The 24,846-nt window shown below is 34.3% G+C and overlaps 1 protein-coding gene across 2 annotated transcripts in view; it reads right to left on the reverse strand.

Annotated features, from left to right (window-relative positions):
- The window catches only part of PSPC1 (paraspeckle component 1), a 62,377-nt gene that overhangs the window by 13,377 nt on the left and 24,154 nt on the right, over window positions 1–24,846 (reverse strand). Inside the window, exons 5-7 of one of the 2 annotated variants that reach the window (XM_054577465.1) lie at window positions 20,265–20,349; window positions 11,217–11,322; window positions 8,139–8,159 (exon numbers count right to left, since the gene is read on the reverse strand). In XM_054577465.1, the coding sequence (XP_054433440.1) occupies window positions 8,139–8,159; window positions 11,217–11,322; window positions 20,265–20,349 (212 nt within the window). The remainder of the gene's footprint in view (window positions 1–8,138; window positions 8,160–11,216; window positions 11,323–20,264; window positions 20,350–24,846) is intronic. The other variant, XM_054577466.1, reaches the window with a different exon arrangement.

Raw genomic sequence — 24,846 nt, forward strand, 5'->3', positions numbered from 1 at the left:
GCCACTATCAAATGGCTAATATGATTCCAACTATATGACATTCTGAAAAAGGCAAAACTATGGAGGCAGTAAAAGAATCAGTGGCCCTGGTCAGGTAGGTCAGTTGGTTAGAGCATTGTCTGGATATGTCAAGGTTGTGGGTTCACTCCCCACTTCAGGGCACATACAAGAATCAACTAATGAATGCATAAGTAAGTGGAACAACAAATCAATGTTTCTCTCTCTCTCTCTCTACCTTCCCCCTCTAAAAATTAATAAACATTTTTCAAAAAGGAAGGAAATCCCTCCCTCCCTCTCTAAAATCAATCAATTAATAAACAGTGGTCGAGGAGTAAGGAACAAGCTGAACACAGAAAATTTTAGGGCAGTGAAACTACTCTGTGTGATACTATAATGGTGTATCCAAAACATTATACATTTGTATGAAGCCAGAGAATGTGCAAACCAATTGTGAATCCTAATATAAATGATAAACTTTGGGCAATAAGGATTGTGTCAGTTAAAATAAATGTACCAATCTGTGCTGTGGGAATCTAATAGAGAAGTCCGTATGTATGTTGGGGAAGGAGGCCCATGAAAATTTTCTGTACCTTCTGTTCAACTTTGCTGTGCACTTACAACTATTTTTAAAAAGCCTACCTTAAAAAAAAGAACTTTAAAATGTTTTGCACAATTATCTTACTTTATATTACAAGTGTTAGTCACAAAAGAATATTTATTACATTTCGAATCAGAAATGTAACAACAAATATAAGTAGGGAGACTTATGTTTAGCTCCCTGTATTCATTAATCTAAAGATACATACCTCAAACTAGATTCACTCAACAATGTATCTTTAAACTCTGCTTCAGGTTACTTAGTAAGCAGATTATTCTGATGTAACTATCAAATTCAACTGACTATGTAGCAAAATTAAATGTCACTTTTTGTAATATACAGCAGGACTCTCTAACTAAACATGAATTAAATGTAATTTCATATAATCCAGCATGCATCAAGACAGGGGAATAAAGATTTTAAATTAATTTTAAAACAAATTAATATTTATCTGAGAATCTTATTTTTAATCTATGTAATAACTAAGGGACAGTCAAGAATTCAAGATTATCATTTCAATTGTCACAGCAAACTCTCTCTGAAGACGTGCTTTTAAAAACTGTAATTGCGAATACCATATGATCTCACTTACAAGAAGAATCTAATGAACTAGTAAGCCAAAGAGAGCCAGAGGCATAGAACCATAGAATAGACTGATAGCAGTATAAGTAGGGGACTGTCTAAAAGAAGGTGAAGTGATTAATCAAGGCACATATATGAAGGACCAATGGAAATGGACAATGATGTGGTGATCGACAATGAAGTGGGGGACAGGCTGGGCAGAGCTGGGCGAAGGGGGATAAATCTGGGATAACTGTAACAGCATAGACAGTAAAATATTATTTTTTAAAAAACTCAAATATATTAGGAATTACTTATTCTTCAAATTTAGTTCCTTTATCCCCAACTCAGAAGACTTTTAAATAGAAATAATAAATCAGCAATAATGGTATCAATAATAGTATCAGGTATAATATAAACATAGTACTTTTAATATACTATCATACTAAAGTTCACATAATACTAGAAACTAGTTTGCATTTTTTTTACCCCATCCCTTACCAATACATTTTCTTAACAAAGTCAAAACCATTACCACAACTGGCCAGATTAAGGTATGAACGATGAGGTCAAAGAACAAATATAAACTGCACAAGAAGAAGCTATTCCAACTTAGTCCCACAAACAGAAGAAAGCAGTAGAAGCAAACAAAGCCTACATGTTCCAATGTATGAAAAATTAAATACATATTTAATAAGAGAATATCTTCTTCTGTTTGTGATACTGGATTTTAAGCAAATTATCTTAAGTCTACTAAAGCTTTAAAATTCTGTCCAAGTATATATTTTCCTTAGTAGATAACTCAAAGCAACAGATTCAAAATATGTACAGCAATTTTTAAATAATATTTAAGTGGTAACTAAATAAAATTTGTATAACAAGCATATTAATTCTTTAAAAGAAAGATTTAGAAAAAGCAAAAATATGCCAAATGAAGAAATTATCTTGTGAGAAACATGGTAAACTTACAACCAGAAAGAAAGGACTTGAAACATGAAACACAATTTAGTGAAGGATGTCACAAGACAGAGGCAAACTTACCCATGTATTTTTAATTATTTGAAATTTTAAGCAGAAACACATATTTCATCAGCAGAACATGCTTACACACCCAAGTCCCTGTCCCCTACATCACTAGTAGCTTAATTAATAGCTACACATGGAAACTGACATTTACATCTATCCTGCGTGACCTTATACAAAATTCTGCCATTTCAGGTGATACTATCAGAGCTTACTGCCCTCAGTATGAAGTACAGAAGATACTAGATATTGATTGGCCTACAGAAGATTTTTAAAAATATAATCACCATGCTCTGGCCAGGTGGCTCAATTGGTTGGGAGTGTCATCCAGTACACCAAAAGGCTGCAGGTTCAATTCCCAGTCAGGGTACATACCTAGGTTGTGGGTTTAATCCTACAATTGATTGATGTTTCTTTCTCATTTCTATGTGTCTGTCTCTCTCCCCTCAACCTCTTTCCTCTATGAAGTCAATAAACATATCCTCAGGTAAGGATTTAAAAATACATAAATAAAATCATGTAGGATAGGTCCTATGAAAACGCTCTAAATATTAAGAAGTCACGAAGCAGAAGTAACAAGTTAAATCTTTTGCTATTCAAATTCTTTAATAATTAAACAAAATTCTTATTATTCATACACTGGACATTTCAAAAACATGTTTACTTCAGTTGAACACTTCTATTTACCAATGTTGACTCTCCTTTTCTCCACCTCCTCAAAAAAGATAAATATTAGCTAAAAGATCTTACCATTCTGAACCAAGTTAATAGAAAAACTTACCATTTCAAATGAAAAGACATGAGGTATACCTACAATACAGTGGAATAATAAACCTATTATACGATTTAAGGGGGGGGGGTGGAAACAAAAACAAAATCATTTTCACAACAGTGCTGAAAATGTTCAACGATGACCCTGATTCTAGTTGAGAAACTCTAAATTCTCCAAAAAGTATACCTCTCTCTCTCTCATACTCTACAGAGGTATTCTGCACCTAAAATACTCTGAAATCCTCAGACCGGACCCTGGGCTTGATTCACCTCTGTATCCTCTTCAGTACTAAATGGAAACCTCCAAGTCCTCCTGTAACTGTAACGCTCTGAAAGAATACTCAAGTGGGATCCATATATTGAAAAATTAGGTGTGCTGAAAACCAAGCACAAAAAATGGTGGGTTATTTAACTTTAAAATTCACTCTTCATTATGTGATTCCATTATGAAGTCTACAAAAATAATTGTGGCTCAATATTACCTATCTTCCAAAACTACTGATGTTAACACGAGACATTAGTATTCAATCAACAGTGAAGTACGGTGGCCCATAAGGACACTGAAAACCACATGAATGAGCTGCACTGGCATTTAAAAAATCAAACATCAAACCACCATTTAATTCTTCCAGCTCGTATCTATGTGACTATAATATGACAAAGATTTCCAATCTGAAAAAATTCAGAGTTCAATTAGCGGACAGCAAAGTCAGAATCATATTAAAAATGATACAGGATAACAGCTGGGGTGAGTGGTCGGAGGATGTTATGTATACACTGAGTATACATATACAGACTTACTTCAAGAGAAAAAAAGAAATATGAAAAATTTTCTTGATTATGAGCCTCTCTAAAACTGTAATGGAAGATAAAAAGAGACAGAATCACCTAATATGACATAGAAATAAGTACAATACAATGTCCTCTGATAGTCTGTGTGCAGGGTGTAATGGACTCGATAACCATTTCCATCTGGACTCATTCAGAAGACTTTTAAATAGAATAAAGCAGGAAAAAAAAAAACACCACTATAATCATAACATATAAATAGGATGACCATGCATCGTAGTTTGCCTGCAATAGCCTATGTTATGCCTGCTGTAAAAAAATAATTTTATATACTACCCATATTCACTTCTCACAGTTTGAATGAAACTTTGTTTTCCCTACATATGATCGGATTATTATTAAAACTATTAAATAATTCTTTTGAGAAGTGATCAAAGATTTCAACAGCTGGTTTAAATTGACATATATCTTCAACCCAAATACCCCAAATCAGAAAAATCCTAGTGATCACTTCCAAGGGTATGTGTAAACACTGTAAATATCTATCTTGCTTTGTTTTCATGACTATAAAAATTTAAGTCAAGTTCCACTGATGTAGCATCCCAAATATTCAGAAAACTTCTATTCAGAAAAGTTCTTAGCTCAATGGAGAAAATCAATTCAATTATTTTAATGAATAAATTTTTTAAACATTAACAATACAAAATTGGTCACAACTAGTGTATTTTATTTGAGACCACTGCAATGTAATTGTTATTATCCATTTTCATTTTCACCATCATGTCCAAACCACTGGAACTGGGCTGCCATTATACCAGTAACAGGTAATAACCTGCCCAGAGCAGGTCACATTTAAATCTAACACCAAACCCTACATCAAAAATTCTTCAGGGATGTCCACAGAATGATGAAGAAGCTATAAAAATCTTTGTGAAATATTCTTCTGTTTAATGTTTCAGGTGTTTAGACTTCCAAAAAAAAAAATCTTCTACTGTAATACAATCACTTGTCAAAGCTAAATAACTGATAGGAAAAAGAGTGACAGCCATGTGGAAACCACAAAATGGCAACTTCTCTTCTCAAAAATTCATAAGCCATTTCAGAAAATGTATTTGCACCTACTCATTAATAACGATAGGAATCAGCTATCTCTGCCAGCATCTATTGAGATTTTATTACTGGCAAAAGTGTTGGTTTTGAGGGTTTTTACATGGCACATCAGGGCAAGTTAGGTTATCATTAAATCAAGGGTAAATGATAAGAGACAGGATACCTATTCAAGCAGAAAAAAAGAGACTGACACAAAGAAGTGGCTGACTAAACAGCAGGCTAAATTTGCCAATACTAATCAAGAGGAAGTAACATCTGATCAAGAACAATGCTTTACGTCTCTACTGACTAAAACAAAAAGATTTAAAAACTCCAGTATCAGCCGGGGGCCTGTGATGTTTTATCAGTTCTTCCCATAACTTTGCTCTTATCCATAACCATGACTATCAATGAACCTTCTGGCACTAATTTGGATTCTTCAGGAACCTTGGGTCTAGGATATGAGGTGCTCTGCTCAATGAGCCTTCTAAAAACACTGGAAAAGAACATATAAATTAATAAATTTGCATTTTAACTCACAAACTCTTTATTTTATGAGTTTGGTTAACATGAGCCACTTTTTATAGATTACTCCCAACTCCCAAATTAGCCCTAGATCAGGGGTCTGCAAACTTTTCTGGTTTAGGGCCAGATAGTAAATATTTAATGTTTTGCAGGTAATAGTCTTGATATAATTTCATACAGTTGAGTCATAACTAGTACACTATGTCACTTTGAGGCAAAGCAGCTATAAACAAAATATCAACATGGCTGTGCTCTCATAAAACTGTTCCAAAAACAGGCAGTGTTCAGATTTGACTGGGCCTACCCTAGTCTGTGGACCCCTGGTCTAGATGAAGTATTTAAAAAACTAAAATTTAATGCATCATTTAAAACAATACTCTCCCCCCATATATAGACTGGAAACCCAATTAAAAGTTGTCACACCAAACTTACACAGAACTATTCAAACAGAATGTGGTGCTATTTATACTGTTAACTGTATGAATCCTAGCCCCTATGTGGAATGACTCTGAGTCCATAAAAATTTCAATACTCCTATTTTCATTTCCGTACGTGGCTGGCGGAATTCTATCTTCGCTGATGAAAATAAGTAAGCTAACAAACTTCTGAAAATGCAGATATTATGGCTCCAAGCCAGATCCACTGTATCAAATTGTTTGCTGGATTTGATCCTGAGCATTTTAAGTTCCATGTCATGCAAGGGTTGTCAACTACTGGATTTAGCCAAAAAAGCAATCAATAAAACAATGTATCAGAATATACTGAAACCACAACACAAATCAATTTTTATGTTGGAAACCTAAGAACCCACATTTTTTAAAAACTCCCCGACACCCTGGCTGGTGTGGCTCAGTGGATAGTGCGCCAGCCTGCAAATCAAAAGGTCTCAGGTTCAATTCCCAATCAAAGCATGTGCTTGGGTTGCAGGCCAGTTCCCCAGTAGGGGGTGTGTCAGAGGCAACCATACATTGATGACATTTCTCTCCCTCTCTTTCTCCATCTCTTCCCCTTTCTCTAAAATTAAATAAATAAAATCTTTTTAAAAAAAACACACAAAAAACCCTTCCCTGACTATTTATGAATTATCTGAAAAATACTGCCAAAGAAGAGACAGTAGATCCTTAGACTCTTTGTCACATCTCCTTAATGCTTTTGGCCTCACTATTTAATAATCCCTGGAGATTTAATGGGACAGCCACTAACAAAAAAAATAAAAATAAAAAATAAACTGGGTCAAATTACTGCCTTAGTATATAATATACATATCTTTTCAGGTTTATTATGCACATGTGTTCAAATACCCAGGGCTATTCCTACCTATTCAAATAGGAATAAAAACTCTTCAATATCAAGTCACATATGTATTTGAAACAAATATGAAGGTCTACTCTTTTCTTCACTAAAAACCAAACATTAATATTTATCACACCAGAAAAAGACACTTCTAACAAATAACACCCAATCTAAACACAGCCCCATTTTGCCTAAACAATTTTATAATTATTATAGCTAGAATGGCATTTATTTTTATGACACTACCATTTTTCAAAAAAAAAAAAAAAAAAAAAAGTTTATTCTAGAAATGGCATTTTGTTAAAAATCTAATTAAAATCTCCCCTGTCCCTGGCCTGGTAGCTCAGTTGGTTAGCACGTCATCCAGATGCACCAAGGTTGTGGGTTCGATCTCCAGTCAGGACACATACAAGAATTAACTAATGAATGCACAGATAAGTGTAACAACAAATTGATGATTCTCTCTCTCCCCTCGCCTCCCTAAAAATCAATTAAAAACAAAAAATCTCCCCTTTACTGCAACCCAGACTGAATCTACAAATAAAGGCTGGGACACTGTAGTACTTCACTGTTTAAATCACTTTACAACAGTAAGTGGAGCAAACTAACATGAATACACAATCACAAGACAATCTCATAAATTCTTACTGTTATCAGAGTAACGCCTAAAAAATTTTTAAAAATAGAATAACCTCTTGTGTTGTGTCCAAAAGCTATAAAACTATGATTAGCAGAAAATTTCAACCTAGTAAATACTACCTAGAAAATGATTCAAATACACTCTACACTACTGAAAATACAAACCTCAATGGAATAAACAAACGCACAGCATAAAAATATACACATGCTATGGCAGTTAAAAATTATGCTACAGGAGTGAAAAATAACATGTTTAATTTATAATTACTATTGTCAAAGAGCTTGATTTCCTTTAAGGAGAAATAAGGTATAAAATAACGACAACTTCTAAGTGATGAAGCACTGACATATATCCTTGAAACTTTTAAAAAATATAATCACATGTACATCATAAAATTATGATAAAGTTGAAGGACAACAAAGAAAGCATGACCACACATGATGTGTGTTTTCCCTCATCTTTTGTTACTTTTTTTTTAAAAGTATTATTCACCTGGCTAGTGTGGCTCAGTGGACTGAGTGCCGGCCTGCAAACCAAAGGGTCTCTGGTTCAACTCCCAGTCAGGGCACATGCCTGGGTTGTAGCCCAGGTCCCCAGTAGGGGGTGCATGAGAGGCAACCACATATTGATGTTTCTCTCCCCCCCTTCCCCTTTGTCTAAAGTAATATATATATATTTTTAAAAAGTATTATTCAAACACACAAAATATGGAAATCAGTATTTATGCTTCAAAGCTCATACTATTAGTTGGAATATTTCTAATAGAAATATTAGAAAGAACTGAGAGGTAGCATTTTAAACCAGGTAAATTTACTTTACTCTTTATTACACGGGGAGCTGAACACTTACCATTTGATTCCTCCCTTTAAACTGAACAGTGAGAAAGAGAAAACACATAAGAAGGCCTAATTTCAAGGCTTTTAAGAACAAAAATAAACATTAAAATTGTTTAATATTTTTTCAAAAGCCAGTTTTCAAAGTAAATATAAAATAACTAAAACAACTGCCTCAATGTTTTCTCCATCAACAAAAATATTCAAGACCTATAACAAGCTTTTCTTAGTATTTCTTTAATAATTGATTAGTGTAATTTAACAAGCATCAAGAAGCTAGAAGCCAAATAAAGCTGACAGCAAAATGATTAGAAACTTGTAACCATTAATTTCTAATCTCAGAAAAATCTAAAAATAGAACAAGAACTATTTTCCCCCAAAGATTTAATTCCATTGTAACATACTATTTTAAATATGGTTCTTCTTTAAAAAATTAAGAACACAGTAACTTTTATGGCCTAACATGAGTTATTAATTTATTTTTCAAAAAGTCACCAGCACTCCAGCCCAGGCTTCAGCAAACTTTTTCTGTAAAGGGTCAAAGAGTAAGTATTTTAGGTTTTGTGGGTCACAAATTTCTCTAATATTTTTTTCCCCACCATCCATCAAGTCTTTAAAAATATAAATACCATTCTTAGCTCTGCAGTAGGGTGGAAAAATTATCTTTAAAATACCAATAAATCCAACATGAGTACTTAAATACCAAATTTACTTAATTGCAATGTCCATTCAATTATTTTTACACTTTTGCCCACCATTAAAATGCATTTTAAACATAGAAGTGTTTTTAAATTAAAATAAGAATATGCAGTACTTCAACATTTCCAAATTGGTTTAAAACTATCTGTCCATTAACTATGCTTATATTAAATGCCACTGAGCATATTAAAACTCTATTATATGTTTTAACTGTAATGATTTCAAAGAATAGTCCGCAAACAAGTTTGTGATAAGTCAACTTAAATCAAGTTTAACAGGAAGATACATTTTAATCATTTCCTTCTAAGACCCTAAAAGATATATGTATGACATTATCACAAACAGCTACACATTTGCTCCAAGAATGTAAAGTTTATGCTAGAAAAATGTTAAGAGAGCTATTTCCACCCATTTTACTATAAACAAGGAATTTTAGTAAAAGAAATGTTCAGGTACATAAAGATTCAAGAAAAATTCCCTAATCCTCAATGGAACAAAATAAAGTTTCCCCAAGAAATAGATCGCATGGGGTTTACATCTTGACCATATTTGAAGAGAAAAATACTGACAACTAGTTTTCAAAATATGGGACTGAAAATTTAATTATACTTTCTCTTATAACATCAGAAAATATCCTCACATTGACAAATCTGACAGATTTATGTTCATCTGTAAGAGCCAAAAAACCTAAAATCATGGTTTAAAATATGTCACTGAGCAGGTCCCATGTACTCAAACATAAAAAGAAAATTACAGAATGTTAGAACTTACTGAAGACACTTTTAACAATGCTTTAAAAACCTACTCACTAATTTGGTGATGAATTTAAAAATCAATTAAATCAAACCTTTCATATCACTTAAATATAAAAACTGGTCTAGTTGAATTAAATTCCACAATTTTCATTCACTGGATTTTTATTTGATAAGAAGATAAAAATTTCTTGTTGATATACAAGTTAGAACTTATTACTAAGTGTGCATTCCTTCTAATAAGAAAGTTTAAAAATGTTCTAGGGAAAGAGGAACAGGAACAAAAAGGATAGGGGGGAAAAAAAAAAAGGGACATGAATGACCTGAATACTTTTAGCTTCACAAACTTACTAAATAATTATGGCTTTTAAACATCTAGAGAAAAAAATACTAGTAAATAGTTTTCAAACTGAGTTAAGCAGGCATTCACCTCAGGTGAACAATGACACTGTTGGTTACGACTAAGAACTTGCAAATTTTAACATTTGAAGTATTCTTGTTTGCCCTACCATCTTGCCTCCCTAGAACAAAAACCTGAGTCAGATCAACTGTCTGGAACTAACTCCAGTTTATAAGAAAGTCAGGAATGGAGAAACTTGACAACTGCCAAGAATACAATGAACAAAATTCAGTAAGACACTGTATACACAATGAGACTGTTTCTTTATTAAAAAAAAAGAAAGAAAGAAAAAGTAAAAATTAAAAAGAAGAGGAAAACCTATGAACTAAAAAGACTGGATCTATCAGACAATTTGAAGAAACAATTGTTTAAAAAGAAAAAAAGGCCCTGGTGAGTGTGGCTCAGTGGATTGAACACCACCTGCCAGCAAGCAGAAAGGTCACTCACTGGTTCCACTCCCAGTCAGGGCACATGGCTGGATTGTAGGCCAGGTCCCCAGATGTGGGCGTGGGACAGGCAATCCATCGATGTTTCTCTCTCTCCTTCTCCCTCCCTTGCCTTCTCTCAAAAAATAAATTAACTGAATCTTTAAAAAAAAAAAAAAAAAGTAAAAAAATTAAATTTAAAAAAATTAAAACCAGGGAAAGTTTGGGCTTTCATTAGTTAAAATTAAAGAACTGACAATTTTTAAGATATAAAGACATTTTTTTCAATGAATCCTATCATTTAGAAATACTTCTTAAAATACTGATGAATAAAATCATATGAAGTAAAGGATTTCATACAAAATAATTAAGAAAATAGATATACTTAAAGATTAAAAAGATCACCCATGTGTTGATAACTGTTATGATTAGGTGATGAACACATAATATTAACCTACTTTTATAGTGTCTAAAATCTTCCAAAATAAAGAATTTTTAATCTCAGTAAATGGTGGAAATTAGTCAAGTAGAGATGAATTTATAAAGATTTCTAATTTGGTAGCATATATTTTTAAAAAATAAAACAAAATTGAAGAAAAATTTAGCATCCATTTCATAAAATATGAGTATTACCTTCAGAAATTAATTCTAATTTAATACCTGAAAGAGGTTTAAAAAAATAATTAGTGTAACATAAAAACATAACAAATTCAGAAAGATAAAAAAAATACTAATATATAAAGCAATACCTAAAGAATTCTAAACATACAATGTCTACCTAACAGAAAATAATTTTAGTTAACTGGTATTTTACTTACATTTTCCATATAATTTGGCTTAAAGCCTTCTTGCTGTCGCCTCAGTTCCTCCTGTTCTCTGTGTCGAATCATTTCCTCTTCACGACGACGATGCTCTTCTTCATGTCTAAAAGATGTTTAAAGAAAATTTCAGCATGATTGCTTAGCAAGCCATGTTTTATTTCAGGTTAAACAAAATCATTTATGCAAGTTACATTATGTTAAGTCTGTCAATAATGACAGGCTTAGCAGATTTACCTTCCTCTATTTTGCTCTAAAATTTTAATAAATCAAATAAACCAAAGAAATAAAGTAACTAGGATAAATCCAAAAAAATGACAACGTATTACCAGGGTACTTAAATGTTTAGAGTAAAAAAAACTTACAGAGTCCAAAAGCTCCAATATGTACTCTGTTGCTGTTTAGAGAGAAAAGCCTGGGATCTATCACTGGCATAGGAGAGTTCAAAGAGACTGGGAATCTATCCCTATGTAAGCCAGTGCAAAAAACCATACTGCCTAGACAAAAATCCTACTATGTTGGGAAGGTCTTAACAAACCCTCTCACCACCATTTCAACAACCACTGAGGCAAGGGGTAGCCTACACCCTATTTTCGTAAATTTAGTTTTATAGAACAAGCATTTACTTACTGCTATGACCATTTAGAGCAGTACTCATTACTTGAGATACACCATATGATCTGCAAAACCTAAAACAGTATTTACTATCTAGCCTTTCCCCAAAAATGTTTGTCGCCCTCTTTCCTAGACGTATATTCAAGCATTAAGGGGGCAAAAAATCAAATTATATGTATATGCAGGATTACTATTAAATCAGTAATTAGTTATTATATGATTAAGAGGGAAACCTACAAAATAATATTGAAGTAATAGACTGACATTATATTGGCATTTAAATCAAATTCAAATATACATGCTCTCCACCCCAAAACAAGATAGTAATTTAAATAGTGAAGACTATATAATGTTGATGCTCTCTTAATAGGTCTCATTTTCCAAGTTACTCTTATATGCACCTTTCTACACTAAGTGTAATTCTCAAAATTCAAGAAACTTTGTTCTTTGTTGTAGAATACTGCCCATAATATAAGTCATTAAACTGAAAGAAATGGCGATATTTCCCACAGCCAGCACAAACAAGAGGCTATTAGGACTTCATGTCAGACCACATGCAATTAACAAGACAATGTTCCTAAGGAATTTCCATGTTCCTGAGGAATAGTTCAGGAATTCCTGAACTATTTTGAGAATTACGTCTAAGTTCCCAATATAAAACTCTACCTCAAGTAAATTGATTAACCCACTTAACGTTAAACACATAAATTTTACTGTTAAGAAAATACCTTCAGACAAATACCGTATGATTTCACTACAAAATAAATCAACAAAATCGAAACATTCATATGTAGAAAACAGACTGAGCAAAGGGGAGTTAGGGGACTGGGTGAAAAAGGTGAAGGGATTAAAAAATACAAATTGGTAGTTACAAAATAGTCACAAGGACAGAAAGTACAGCATAGGGACTAAAGCCAATAATACTGTAATAACTATGTATGGTGCCCTGTGGGTAAAATATCAGGGAGATATCACTGTGTAAAGTATATGATAGTCTAACCACCATATTGAAGAACTGAAACAAATATAAAATACCGCTGAATTTAAACTATCATTGAAAAATAAAATGTCTAGCCCTGGCTGATGTGGCTCAGTGGATTGAGTACTGGCCTGAGAAACAAAAGGTGGCAGGTTCAATTCCTGATCAGGGCACATTTCTGGGGTACAGGCCAGGTCCCCAGTACGGGGCGTGCAAGAGGCAACCACACACTGACATTTCTCTCCCTGTCTTTCTTCCTCCCTTCCTGTCTAAAAATAAATAAATAACCTTTAAAAAACAGAAGTTTCATATTCATGCACTGTTGACAATGTACAAAACAACAGGTAAAAACTCCCTTATTCAAAAACCTTAAGGCCACCTGTGTTTTCAAACTGAGTGCTTATTTTAAAAAGGGTCAATATACTATTAGTATAACCCCATTTGGATATGAGACAAACCCCACTAATCAACCACATTAATATTTATGCAGTAGAATGAACATTCAGTCTGTGAACATAGCTGTGGAAGAAAGGAACCAAATACTAAACCTGTCAAGCTCAGGAGTGTCCTGTTTGGCAGCCTTACAAACTCAAGAGACCTAAATTAGCCACAAAGGATAGTATGAAAAAAATTTTATTAGCCACAAGCAGTTAATAGCAAGTAGTCCTGTCCCAGGCAAGTATTTTTCCCTAACAAAGGTCAATCTTTACCTTAACTGAGCCAGTTTGTTTTCTTTTTGCATCTACAATAATATACCTTGGGAATGTCAAATTTCCTTTTTTCTGACCCCTCAAAGCAGAGGCACTGAGCTGGAGGAAGACCACAAATCCCCTCACTGTTATTGTTACATTAACTGTTAACTATCCTATACCTACCTGTGTCTACCATTTTACCTTTTATCCAATCACAGAGGTCTTCCCACTTTGCTGTCTCCTGCCTCCCTAATCTATCACCAATGGATTTCATGTAACCCTGTTATATCTTCTCTTTTGATTCTGTTTACAGTAAGATGCTAAATTGCCACTCTGGGGATTTTCTCAATTGGCTGAGATTTTGTTTTCTGGCAATTGTCATCAGCTTGGCTCAAATAAACTCGTAAAACTCTTACAGGTTTAGACATTTCTTACACTGGTAAAGTAGAGGTTGGACATGACCACAACATAAGTGCAGATCAGGTTTTATCTGATCCTACCACATAATGGCACATGAAAAGGCTTTTGGTTTTTAAAGCTTTTTGGTCTTTGAAACTACAACAATGACTTTGCTGAAGGCCAACTTGTAATATACAAGATAATTTTATATGTGCAAATCCATTTCCAATAAACTAAGCAGAAATATCTGCACAAGTATGCAAGGGTGCCTATACACCGTTTCCACAGATGTACATTGTGGAAAAGGTTGAAGACACAATTAAGTATTCATGGGGTACATTTATGGTCTCCTAATGCAAAGGAACACAATACAACTGTTACAAAGAGGTGAATTTGCATATACAGACATAAAAGAATGTCTAAGGTACAGCTGTCAGAAAAAAGAAAAAAGGCAAGTACAAGAATGGTACTCCTATAGCTGCCGTTATAAATCACTCGTATGTCTTTGGCCCATGTGGCTCAGTTAACCAAAGGTCACATGTTTGATTCCCAGTCAGAGCACATGCCTAGGTTGAGGGTTAAGTCCCTGGTCAGGGCATGTACCAGAGGCAGCCCATCAATGTTTCTCTCTCACACTGATGCTTCTCTCCCTCCCTTCCCCTCTCTCTAAAATCAGTAAGTATGTCCTCTGCTGAGGATAAAAATAAAAAATTTAAAATATAATTTGCATGAGCACAGAAGAGAGTATAAAAAAGTTTACATCACAATGGGACTATCCAGGGAACAGGAGCATTGCCCTTTTTATTCTACACACAAATGCAGCATGTGAATTCTGTAATATGTAACATTTTAAAATAAATACCATATAAAGTATTTTTTTTAATCCTCGTCCAAGGACATGTTTACTGATTTTTAGAGGAAAGAGGAGAGAGAGAGGGACGGAAGGAGGGAGGGAGGCAGGGAGGGAGGGGAAAGAGAGGGAAACATTGATTGGTTTCCTCTTTTAAGCACCCTGATCAAGGATCAAGCCCACAACCTAGGTTATGTGCCCAGACCAGGAATCTAACTGCAACCTTTGGTGTAGGGCTGACACTCCAACTGAGCATCCTGACCAGGGCCAAATAAAGTATTTTAAACAAAATTTAAAATGTACTTCTCCTACTGCTAAAGCAACTTTTTCTGACAACATGAAAACAGATTTATAAATCAGGGGAAAAAAATAGTAAAAAGGCATTCACTTTAAACATTTTCTTCTATTTTTTCCTTTTTCCTTCCTTTCCTTTCTCCATAAATACCAAAGTTTCTTTTTTATTTTGAACTAAACTGTGATTATACCACACTGACAAGTCCATAATCTAAATTCATGGACTACAAACAGGAACATTCCTTATTGTACATATGCTGCTTGGCCTTTTTTCCTAATCCACTAATGCTTAAATCATCATCTATAGCCATAAATGGAACTAATAAGAAATTGTGACAAATTTTAACATCCTTCTTGTTATATATATAATTGAAACCGATAAAAACCTAAACTTTAAGACTTATTTTGATTTGAAGCCCACTAATTGTTTTCAGGTCTCATATATCTTTGTAGGACTCTGAAAAATGAGAGGCTTTAGGCACTAAGCTGTAATATGACTAGTGAGAAAAGTCCTGTTGCTCTTTGTTCTTGTTCAGCACTATGCCCTGGACACCTTTCACAGGATATTTATGTCAAATGACATAAAGGGGAAAGAATGGTGGATGAGGAGGTGAGGGAGTAGGAGAGTAGTCAGAGAAGGAATGAAAGAATAAATGAACAAACAACGGATGAACAACTACTAAGTGAACTAGCACATCTAACTTCTTTGTCCTGGCTTCCTTCTTCACCGAAACAGCCTCTGACGAACTAAGTGTCCCACGAAAAACAAAATTAATTTGTAGCATTGAAAGGAAAACTACAAATATATATACTCCAAATAAATCATATAATTTCTCTCAAAATATACTTTCTTAAACTAGTTTTTTCCATTTTCCAACTAATTTAAAACAAAAAGGCAGAGTCCCAACTATCTGGCCTGTTAACAATTCATGATTCTTACATGGCAGCAGCCCAGTCAGATATCTCTGCAGTTATACTGCTCGTGTTTGATTTGCTTTGCCTTAAAAGTATTATTAGTATGAAATTAAGTTCCCAGACACAACAATTTTTTCCTTCCCTAGACACACACTACAAAAACTACCAATTTTAAGACAAGTTGTTCAAATTCCTAAATCAAGATTCTCACAGTAATTTCAAAAGTAACTCCCCACCTCCAGGCACAGGGTAAGCTTGTTAACAAATGTGTCACTGCCCATATCTGCTATAATGTAAACAAGCATAAAGATTTACCATCCAATTATCACTCAATAGAGTTATTTTTACTGTTAGTATATAGTTATCTGAATTTCAAACTGAATCTGAGAGAACCCTGCACATTAAATAAAATTAATGAAACACCAATTATAAAATTACCATGCACGAAGAATGCTTACCAAGTCAAGCAACAAATATTTCACCTTTATGAGAGACTAGAGAGCCTATTAAAAATTCAAAGAAGTACTCCATACTAGTTCTATGCACTTTACTTGCTTTTCAATAATCTGATTATTCCAATTTATATCTGCTTCCCTCCTATATGACTGTAGGTTCCACAGTGGCAGGACTTGTGTTTTGTTTCCCTCTGTATCCCCAATACCTAAGGTACTTTTTCTTTTCTTCCCCTTACTGCTAATTTTAAACTTACAGAAAAGTTGCAAAAATGGTGTAGAGTTCCTACATATTCCTCAGGCAGTATTCCCTAATACTAACACCTTACATAACCATGGTACAATGATGAAAAACAGGAATTAACAGTAATCTAATGTTACAGTTAAATTACAGATCTTATTCAAATTTTACCCATTCTCCCCACTAATGTCTGTCTTCTGTACCAGGACCATATCCAGAATCCCACATTGCATTTAATTGTTGTCTCTCCTTAGTTTCCTCCAATCTGTAACACTTCAGTTTTTCTTAAATCTTTCATAAACTTGGCACTTTTAAAGAAAACTATTTTGTATAATGTCCTTCAATTTGGGTCTGCCTTAAGTTTTCTCATGACAAGCATAAGGTTATAAATTTTTCGCAAGAAAACCACAAAAATGACACTATCCTTCTAAGTGCATCATATTAAGGGGGCCTAGTATCAATGTCTTATTACAGGTGACATAAACCTTAACACTTGGTAATGGTGGTGTCTGCTAGGTTTCTTCACTTTAAGTTTACTGTTTTTCCCTATGTACGTAATACAAACGAGACTATGCAAATCCTGTTTCTCAAATTTTGTATTATAACTTTGGCACCCATCAGTAGCCCATATGTGTAACAATCATCACTGCAGTGTTTGTAAGTGTTTGTCCACTGGTAATTCTCTCTCATTCCTTCCCCATTTATTTTTAAGATTTTATTTATTTATTTTCAGAAAGGGGGAAAGGAGGGACAAAGAGAGCGAGAGAAATAGTGATGTGTGAGAGAGGCATCCATGTACGGGAGAAACATCAACCAGTTGCCCCAACTGGGGACCTGGCCCACAACAGGCATGTGACCTTGACAGGGAATTGAAACAGCAATCTTTCAGTTCACAGGTCAGAGCTCAATCCACTGAACCACACCAGCCAGGGCCTGCATTTTTTTAACTGGAATTCTACTTTAAAGATGAAGCTGTTCTCCACACATTCTCCTCTGTTTATTTATTCATTCATTTATCTACTTACTACAGTCATATGGACTCATGGATATTTATTCTACAATTTAAAATCTAACACTATTAGCCCTGGCTGGGTAGCTCAGTTGGTCAGACCATCATCCCAATACACCAAGGCTGCAGGTCGAATCCCTCGTCAGGGCACATACAACAAGCAACCAATGAATATATCAATAAGTGGAACAATGAATCTATGTCCTTCTCTCTCTCTCTAAATATCAAGACATTAATTTTAAAAATTTAAACCTAACACTATCATTTTTTACTTTATTATTGAAACGATTCCAACTTTGGACATTAGGGGCTCCTTCAATTTGGCTCCTGTATTCTTTCCACATGCCCCATCCTTTTTCAAGTATGTTCTTAATGTCTGGCAAAAATATTTCAAGCTAATCTTAAACTTTTCAGTCCTAGAAATTAACCACTTCTCTAAATAATTCTCTGCTGTGGGGCTGTCTTATGCATTGGATGATTTTTAGCAGCACCCCTGGCCTCTACCCACTAGAAGCCAACAGAAAGAGATAGCCGACGTACTCAAGATAAACAAATCTATAAAGTTATTGGTGAAAATGAAAAATGTATCTTTCATTTTATGGAAAAAATTAAACAGACTTTTGGCCAATCCAATACTATATCTAATACCAAGTGCATAATGGAAGTGTTGGGAATAAGGAACACTTTGTAAAGTGTATGACTGTCTAATCACTCTGCTGTACACCTAAAACTAATACAACATAATACTGAATATAAATTATAATTGAAAAATAAAATTTTAAAAAATACCACTAACATCATATTAAATAAGTATGAACTGGTTAAAAAAACCTGTCAAGTATAAATATAAGAGGAGAAAGCTGGATTCAGTCAGGGTTTTGTTTTTGTTTTTTGTAACAGAAGCAGAGATTTCTTTTCCTTTGTAAAAGTAAAACAAACTTTACCACATTTACATAAAAAAGGAAAGAAGCAGTAAGAAAGGCCCTGAAATAAAAGTCCAAAGCCCTGTGTAGTGTGGCTCAGCGGGTTGGGAGTCATCAGGCAAAATGAAAGATCCTAGGTTCAATTCCTGGTCAGGGCACATGCCTGGGTTGAGGGCCAGGTCCCTCGTTGGGAGCTTTGCAAAAAGCAACTGGTAAATACTCCTCTTGCACATCACTGTTTCCCTTTTTCCCTCCCAAATCTCTCTTAACAAGTAAATAAATAAATAAATAATTTTTTTTTAAAGTCCCTCACGTAAGTTAGTTGATGTGGGGATCTGTATACAATAGTGACTCTGAAACTTCAGGTTGTACCAGAACTACCTGGGTAATTTATTAAAACTCAGCTCCTATTGTTTATGGGGAGAAGTTTGAGGCTTTCTAACAGTCTCCCAGGTTAGAATTCTGGTGCAGCCTGTCCAAGTATGTTAAAGTAAAATCAGAAAAGTTCCAAGACAGAAACGTATACAAACCAGGTACAACATTGAAAAAAAAAAAAAAAATTAAAATACACTGAATACTGCCTATCATCCCCAGAATGTGAAGACACTTCACACTTATGGTTTTGTGCTTTCTGCTTGATCTTTTATTTCTTATGAGCACCTTACTTCCTACACAAGCGTTTACTACTTTTATAATATTTTCAAAAACAAATTTCAAGTTTACTTTAACCATAGCTTTGTTCATAACATTTATCTCATTATATTCCACAAGTAAATACTGCAGGTACATGGAAACCTGTTAATTTTTGTTTATACATAAAGCCACTTATAGAAATGCTATCATAGAAAAACAAATTAAAAATAAGAGAAATTGGCCCTGAGATGTGGTTCAGTGGCTTGAGCACCAGCTTGCAAACCAATGGGTTTCCAGTTTGATTCCCAGTCTGGGCACATGCCTGAGCTGCAGGCCAGGTCCCCAGTAGAGGGTGCGCAAGAGGCAACCACACATTGATGTTTCTCTCCTCCCTTCCTCCCTCCCTTTCCCTGTCTAAAAATAAATTTTAAAAATTTTTTTAAAAGAGAGAGAAATTAAAGTAAATCATAGTGCATTCTTACAAAAAATTATATGCAATAAATGCCTAGGCCTCATATGTAAGGTCACAGTATATACAACCAAAATGTCAATAACCAATTAAAATATCATGAGAACTGCCCTGGCTGGTGTGTCTCAGTGACTGAGTGCCAGCCTGCTAAACCAACCAGTTCAATTCCCAGTCAGGGCACAGGCCTGGGTTGCAGGCCAGGTCCCAGGTAGGGGGTGTATGAGAGGCAACCACACACTGCTGTTTCTCTCCCTTTCTTTCTCCCTTCCTTCCCCTCTAAAAATAAATTTAATCATCCTGTTTCTTTTAAAAAAGAGCTTTTCCAGTCCTTTAAAGAAAGAGGTCTCCTATTCTTTTTAAAATAAAAAAAAATCATAACAACAACAAAGAAATTATGCTAGTTTGTGGAGTAATTGCCCAAGCACAGTAAAAAACAGCCAGTTGTGTTTGTATTTTCCAACCTGTACAATCCCTTCCCAATGGAAGAGTGAAGTTTTATTAGTAACACATAAGAACTATGTGTATTCAAATCTATGTTATAATGTTATTTTTGTTTTCTGGTTTTGTTTTTTTTTACCTCAGTTGTATTTGTTTCCGTTTTTGCAGCTCTTGGTTCCTGAGTTCTTCCAGGCGTCTGAGTTCTTCTTGACGCCTCATCAAATCTATAAAAATATTAATTACCCATTAGTATTATGCGGCTGCCTTGTGTATTTTTATATTGATGAACATACAGACTCTCTATTACTGGCAATATATAATGTATTCATACTCATGCATCCAGTATTTATGTATTAAATCATCTCTATTAAAAGATTAGAAACTGTGTAACTAATTAATCAAATTAATATCCTTTCTGGGCCTGCGTCTTCATGTACATGAAGAGAATATTAAAATTCATGCTTTTGTTCAGAAATTAAAATAGGTTATCTTTTTTTTAACACAGGGATTAAAACATACTAAAAACAAAATAAATGATAGCTGTATTTTTACTTACATATTTTAAACATATTAGAATTTTTCAGTAGCAAGTGCAAAGTCCAAAAAGATGCACTGGGAGACATCAGCAGAGGTCAGATAAGAACTAGACTAGACCAGACCAATGGAAGGAATAGCAGTAAGACACTGCATAAAGCCCAAATATCATCCCTCACAACACAATTAGTATAAGATTCCTGCTACACCAAGTCAGTGTCTTAGGACAAAAGCCAATAAGCAAAGAATTCCTGAAAGAGGAAAAAGACTGCATACTGCTATGAACAAGATCATTTTAAACAAGAAGCATTCCCACTGACACCGTACTTTCAGTATCAAAAACAGGGGCTCCACAGTAGTATAAGATAACAAAAAGTACATTTGTTTTGCACATGTGCAAAAGAGTGGGTAAACTTTCCAAGTGCTAAAAATCTTTGTAATATCTTACCAGATTATGTGTGCATACATGCAGATTAAAAAATGTAAATATGTAAAAAGTAAACATAATGAAATGTTAAACAGAATCTAAGTCATGAACACCTTGATATTTGTTCAAGTTTTTTTGTTTAAAACTTCTCATAACAAAATGTTAAATGGGGAAACATTCTGGGTAAGTTACTTGACTTTAAAAAGAAAAATTTCATATGGAAGCCTGACAAAAGGATCAAGTCACTTACAAGGAGGGGAAAATTCAGGCTTATTTCAGACTTTCTCACAGAAGCATTCAATGCTAGAAGACAATGAAAAATGCTATCAAGTACTTAAGAAAAAAGAGGAGCAAAAATCCATGAATTTTAACCATTCAACCATCAGTTTAAAGTACAAGGATCACAGAGTGCTTCAGAACATGCAAGAACTCCAGGAATACTGTTTCTATAAACTCTTCTTCAAGAAATTATGAGGATAAAAATAACACAATCAAATGATGAACAGGAAAGTCTTAACTCATAAAACACATGAGGATTAAGGTTAAAGAACATTATGTCAAAATGAAAACATAATATTGAAGAAAGAATCCTGGCTGGTGTGGCTCTGTGGACTGAGTGCAAGTCTACAAACCAGAGGGTCGCAGGTTTGATTCCTAGTCAGGGCATGTGCCTGGACTGGGAGCCAGGACCCTGGTGGGGGGCGCATGAGAGGCAACCACACACACATTGATGTTTCTCTCTCCATCTTTCTTCCTCCCATCCCCTCTTTTTAAAAATAAATAAAGCTTAAAAAAAAAAAACTGAAGAGATAGCTGAACTTTCACATTTATTGCAGTATTATTCATACTAGGCAGTAGGTAGAAAAACCTAAGTGTCCATCAACGGATGACTGGATCAAGACGTGGTATAAGGAGGATAAATGGTGATGGAAGGAGACTTGTCTTGGGGTAGTGCACACAATACAATATACAGATGAGGTAGTATACAACTGTACCCCTGAAACCTATAATTTATTAACCAATGTCACCCCAATAAAGTCAATAAATTATGTATGAATATAAAAACATGTGGTGTATACGACATACGATGTGGTAATATATATACAAACACATGCTCACATATATACACAACATATGTACAAAAAATATACATACACACAAAGGAATATTATTCAGCCATGAGAAATATAGATTATCTTAGCAAATTTTTCTAAATGCTGATACCCTGCCATTTAAAACAACATGGATGAACTCTGAGGGTATCATGCTCAGTGAAATAAGCCAGAGGAAAACAAATACTGCATGGTATAACTTACACCTGTAATCAAATAAAAGTCAAACTCAAAGAAATAGTAGAGTACAAATGTGGTGGCCAGGGGCTGAGAGGGGAAATGGGAAGAAGTAGGTAAAAGGGCACCAGTTAAAGATGAATGAAGTATGGGGATCTAATGTATAACATGGTGAAAACTACAGTTGATAACACTGTATTATATAATTGAAAGTTGCTTAAAGAGATTAGAACTTAAATATTCTCACCAAAAAAATAAATAAAACCAGCTTCATACTTTAAAAAAGTCAATGTCATAAATCCAGACAAATTGGAAGCAGAATTAATAAAAGCTGAAGGGGACAAGAATAAGGAAGGGCTGAATATGCCTATTTCCTTGTTATTTTTTCTTTGGTAACCAGGAATCAAAAGATATAATTTACAGGAAATATATTTCTATTACTTGATTTATCCATACAAAGGCATACATAAGGAGAAATCAGAAATAAGAAGAATATCAAGAAAAATCCGGTAATGCCAAAGTGAATAACAACAGCAAAGTGAGTGTTAGAATTAACATTATCCACTGAGTTATATAGTTACATACCAAAGGTAACACAAAAATAAGAAAATTCGGGAACTGCCTACTATACTTACAATCAAACACAGACACATAAAGAAAACAACCTATAATGAGTATAAAGGGATCTGGATCTAGAAAGAACTAAATAAAGTAAAAATAAAGCAATTATTAAAAGTACTGGTATGTCCATTAAGAACATTTACAAAAATTTGCTAAGACATATGCTAAGACATATACATAAATATTCACTGCAGCACTGCTTTCTCTAACAAACTAGAAATAGAATTAGATGTCAATCAGGGGAAGATGAGCCAAATTAATTACAGCTATTTAACAGAATATAGTGCAGCTATTTAAAAAATGAGGCAGATTTATACAGGATCTGGCAGAAGTAATTCATGCTTGAATGTGGATGGTAGGGAAATAATATGGGTGTGATAATTTATAGTTTTAATTTGAACATTTCACCTAAAATGTCATATGGTGTGCTTGAATGTGATACCGTTACAGAATTATATACTTACGATTTTTTAATAAAATGAAGGGACATTATTTGTGCAGGACCCTGTATTTATGTACCCATATAGAAAGTAAATTAAGCAAGATGCAGAAAAAGATTAACAGGGGCTTTTTTTGTTATAAATATATACATCTACCAAGATACGCAAGAATTTTTTTCTCCACTGAAAGATACAAAAGCCCTGATTGGTGTGGCTGAGTTCGTTGGGCATCGTCCCACAAAGTGAAAGATTATCAGTTCTATTTTAGTCAGGGCACATGCCTGCATTGCTAATTTGGTCCCTGGAATGGGTGCCTACCTAAGGGAGGCAACAGATCAATGTTTCTCTCCCTCTCCTTCAACCTCCCTTCCTCTCTCTCTAGAAATAAATATATAAAATATTCGAAAAAAATATACACAAAAGATGCCCTGGCTGGGTGGCTCAGCTGACTGGAGCATCATCCTATATACCAAAAGGTTACAGGTTTGATCCACGGTGAGGGCACAGACATAAGCTATGGGTTCAAACCCTGGTGAGGGTACATGCTGGAGGCAACCAATCAATGCTTCTCTATCACATCAATGTTTCCCCCCCCCCCCTCCCACCTCAACCTTCTTTATCTAAAGTCAATAAACATCCTCTGGTGAAGATTAAAAAAAAAAACACACACACACTAAAAATATGAAAAGACGCCCTGCCCTCGTAGCTCACTTGGTCAGAGCGTCGTCCAGATACTCCAGGTCGAGGATTCAATCCCCAGTCAAGGAACATGCAAGAATCAACCAATGAATGCATAAAAAAAGTGGAACAATAAATACATGTTTCTCTTTCTCTCTCGCCCTTTCCCCCTCTCTAAAAAAAAGAAAAAGAAAAGAAACTTAAATACAGAAGAAATAGTGACTCCCACAGAAAACAGAAGGTGAGGTAAGGAAGGAGGGACTTTTTTGTACTGTTTGATGAGCTTTCTCCTTCCTTGCACAATAGGTCAACTGGAGAGCCCTGTGTTTCTGCAGACCCATGAAACTCAAATTACCTAAAGTCCTTCGCTCATCTGAATACACCCTTAAAATGTTAGATGAAATATAATTGTAGATCAAAAAATAAAAAATTATAAAATTTTAAACAAACTAACAATCAAAAGAATTGATCACCTGCAAACTTTTGCCAAAATAAATACAAAATGTACATCAGAAGAAAACCCAGAATCACAGAATGGGATACATTAAGCATGCGCTTTTCTAGTATTATAAACCAAAATATGTTACCAGGGTTTATCAATAAACACACAAAAAGCAATTAAAATAAAAGCTCATGGAAAATAACCACAAAATTACTCTCCTTCAGAAATCAAAATGCCTTATAGGGGTGAGGTAAAGTTTTCTAAGAGCTCACAAGAGCTCTTTGAGGCAT

This window comes from Pteronotus mesoamericanus, unplaced genomic scaffold, assembly GCF_021234165.1.
Source record: "Pteronotus mesoamericanus isolate MK-2021 breed Mesoamerican mustached bat unplaced genomic scaffold, CSHL_Meso_final contig_433, whole genome shotgun sequence".
Classification (NCBI taxonomy): Eukaryota; Metazoa; Chordata; class Mammalia; order Chiroptera; family Mormoopidae; genus Pteronotus; species Pteronotus mesoamericanus.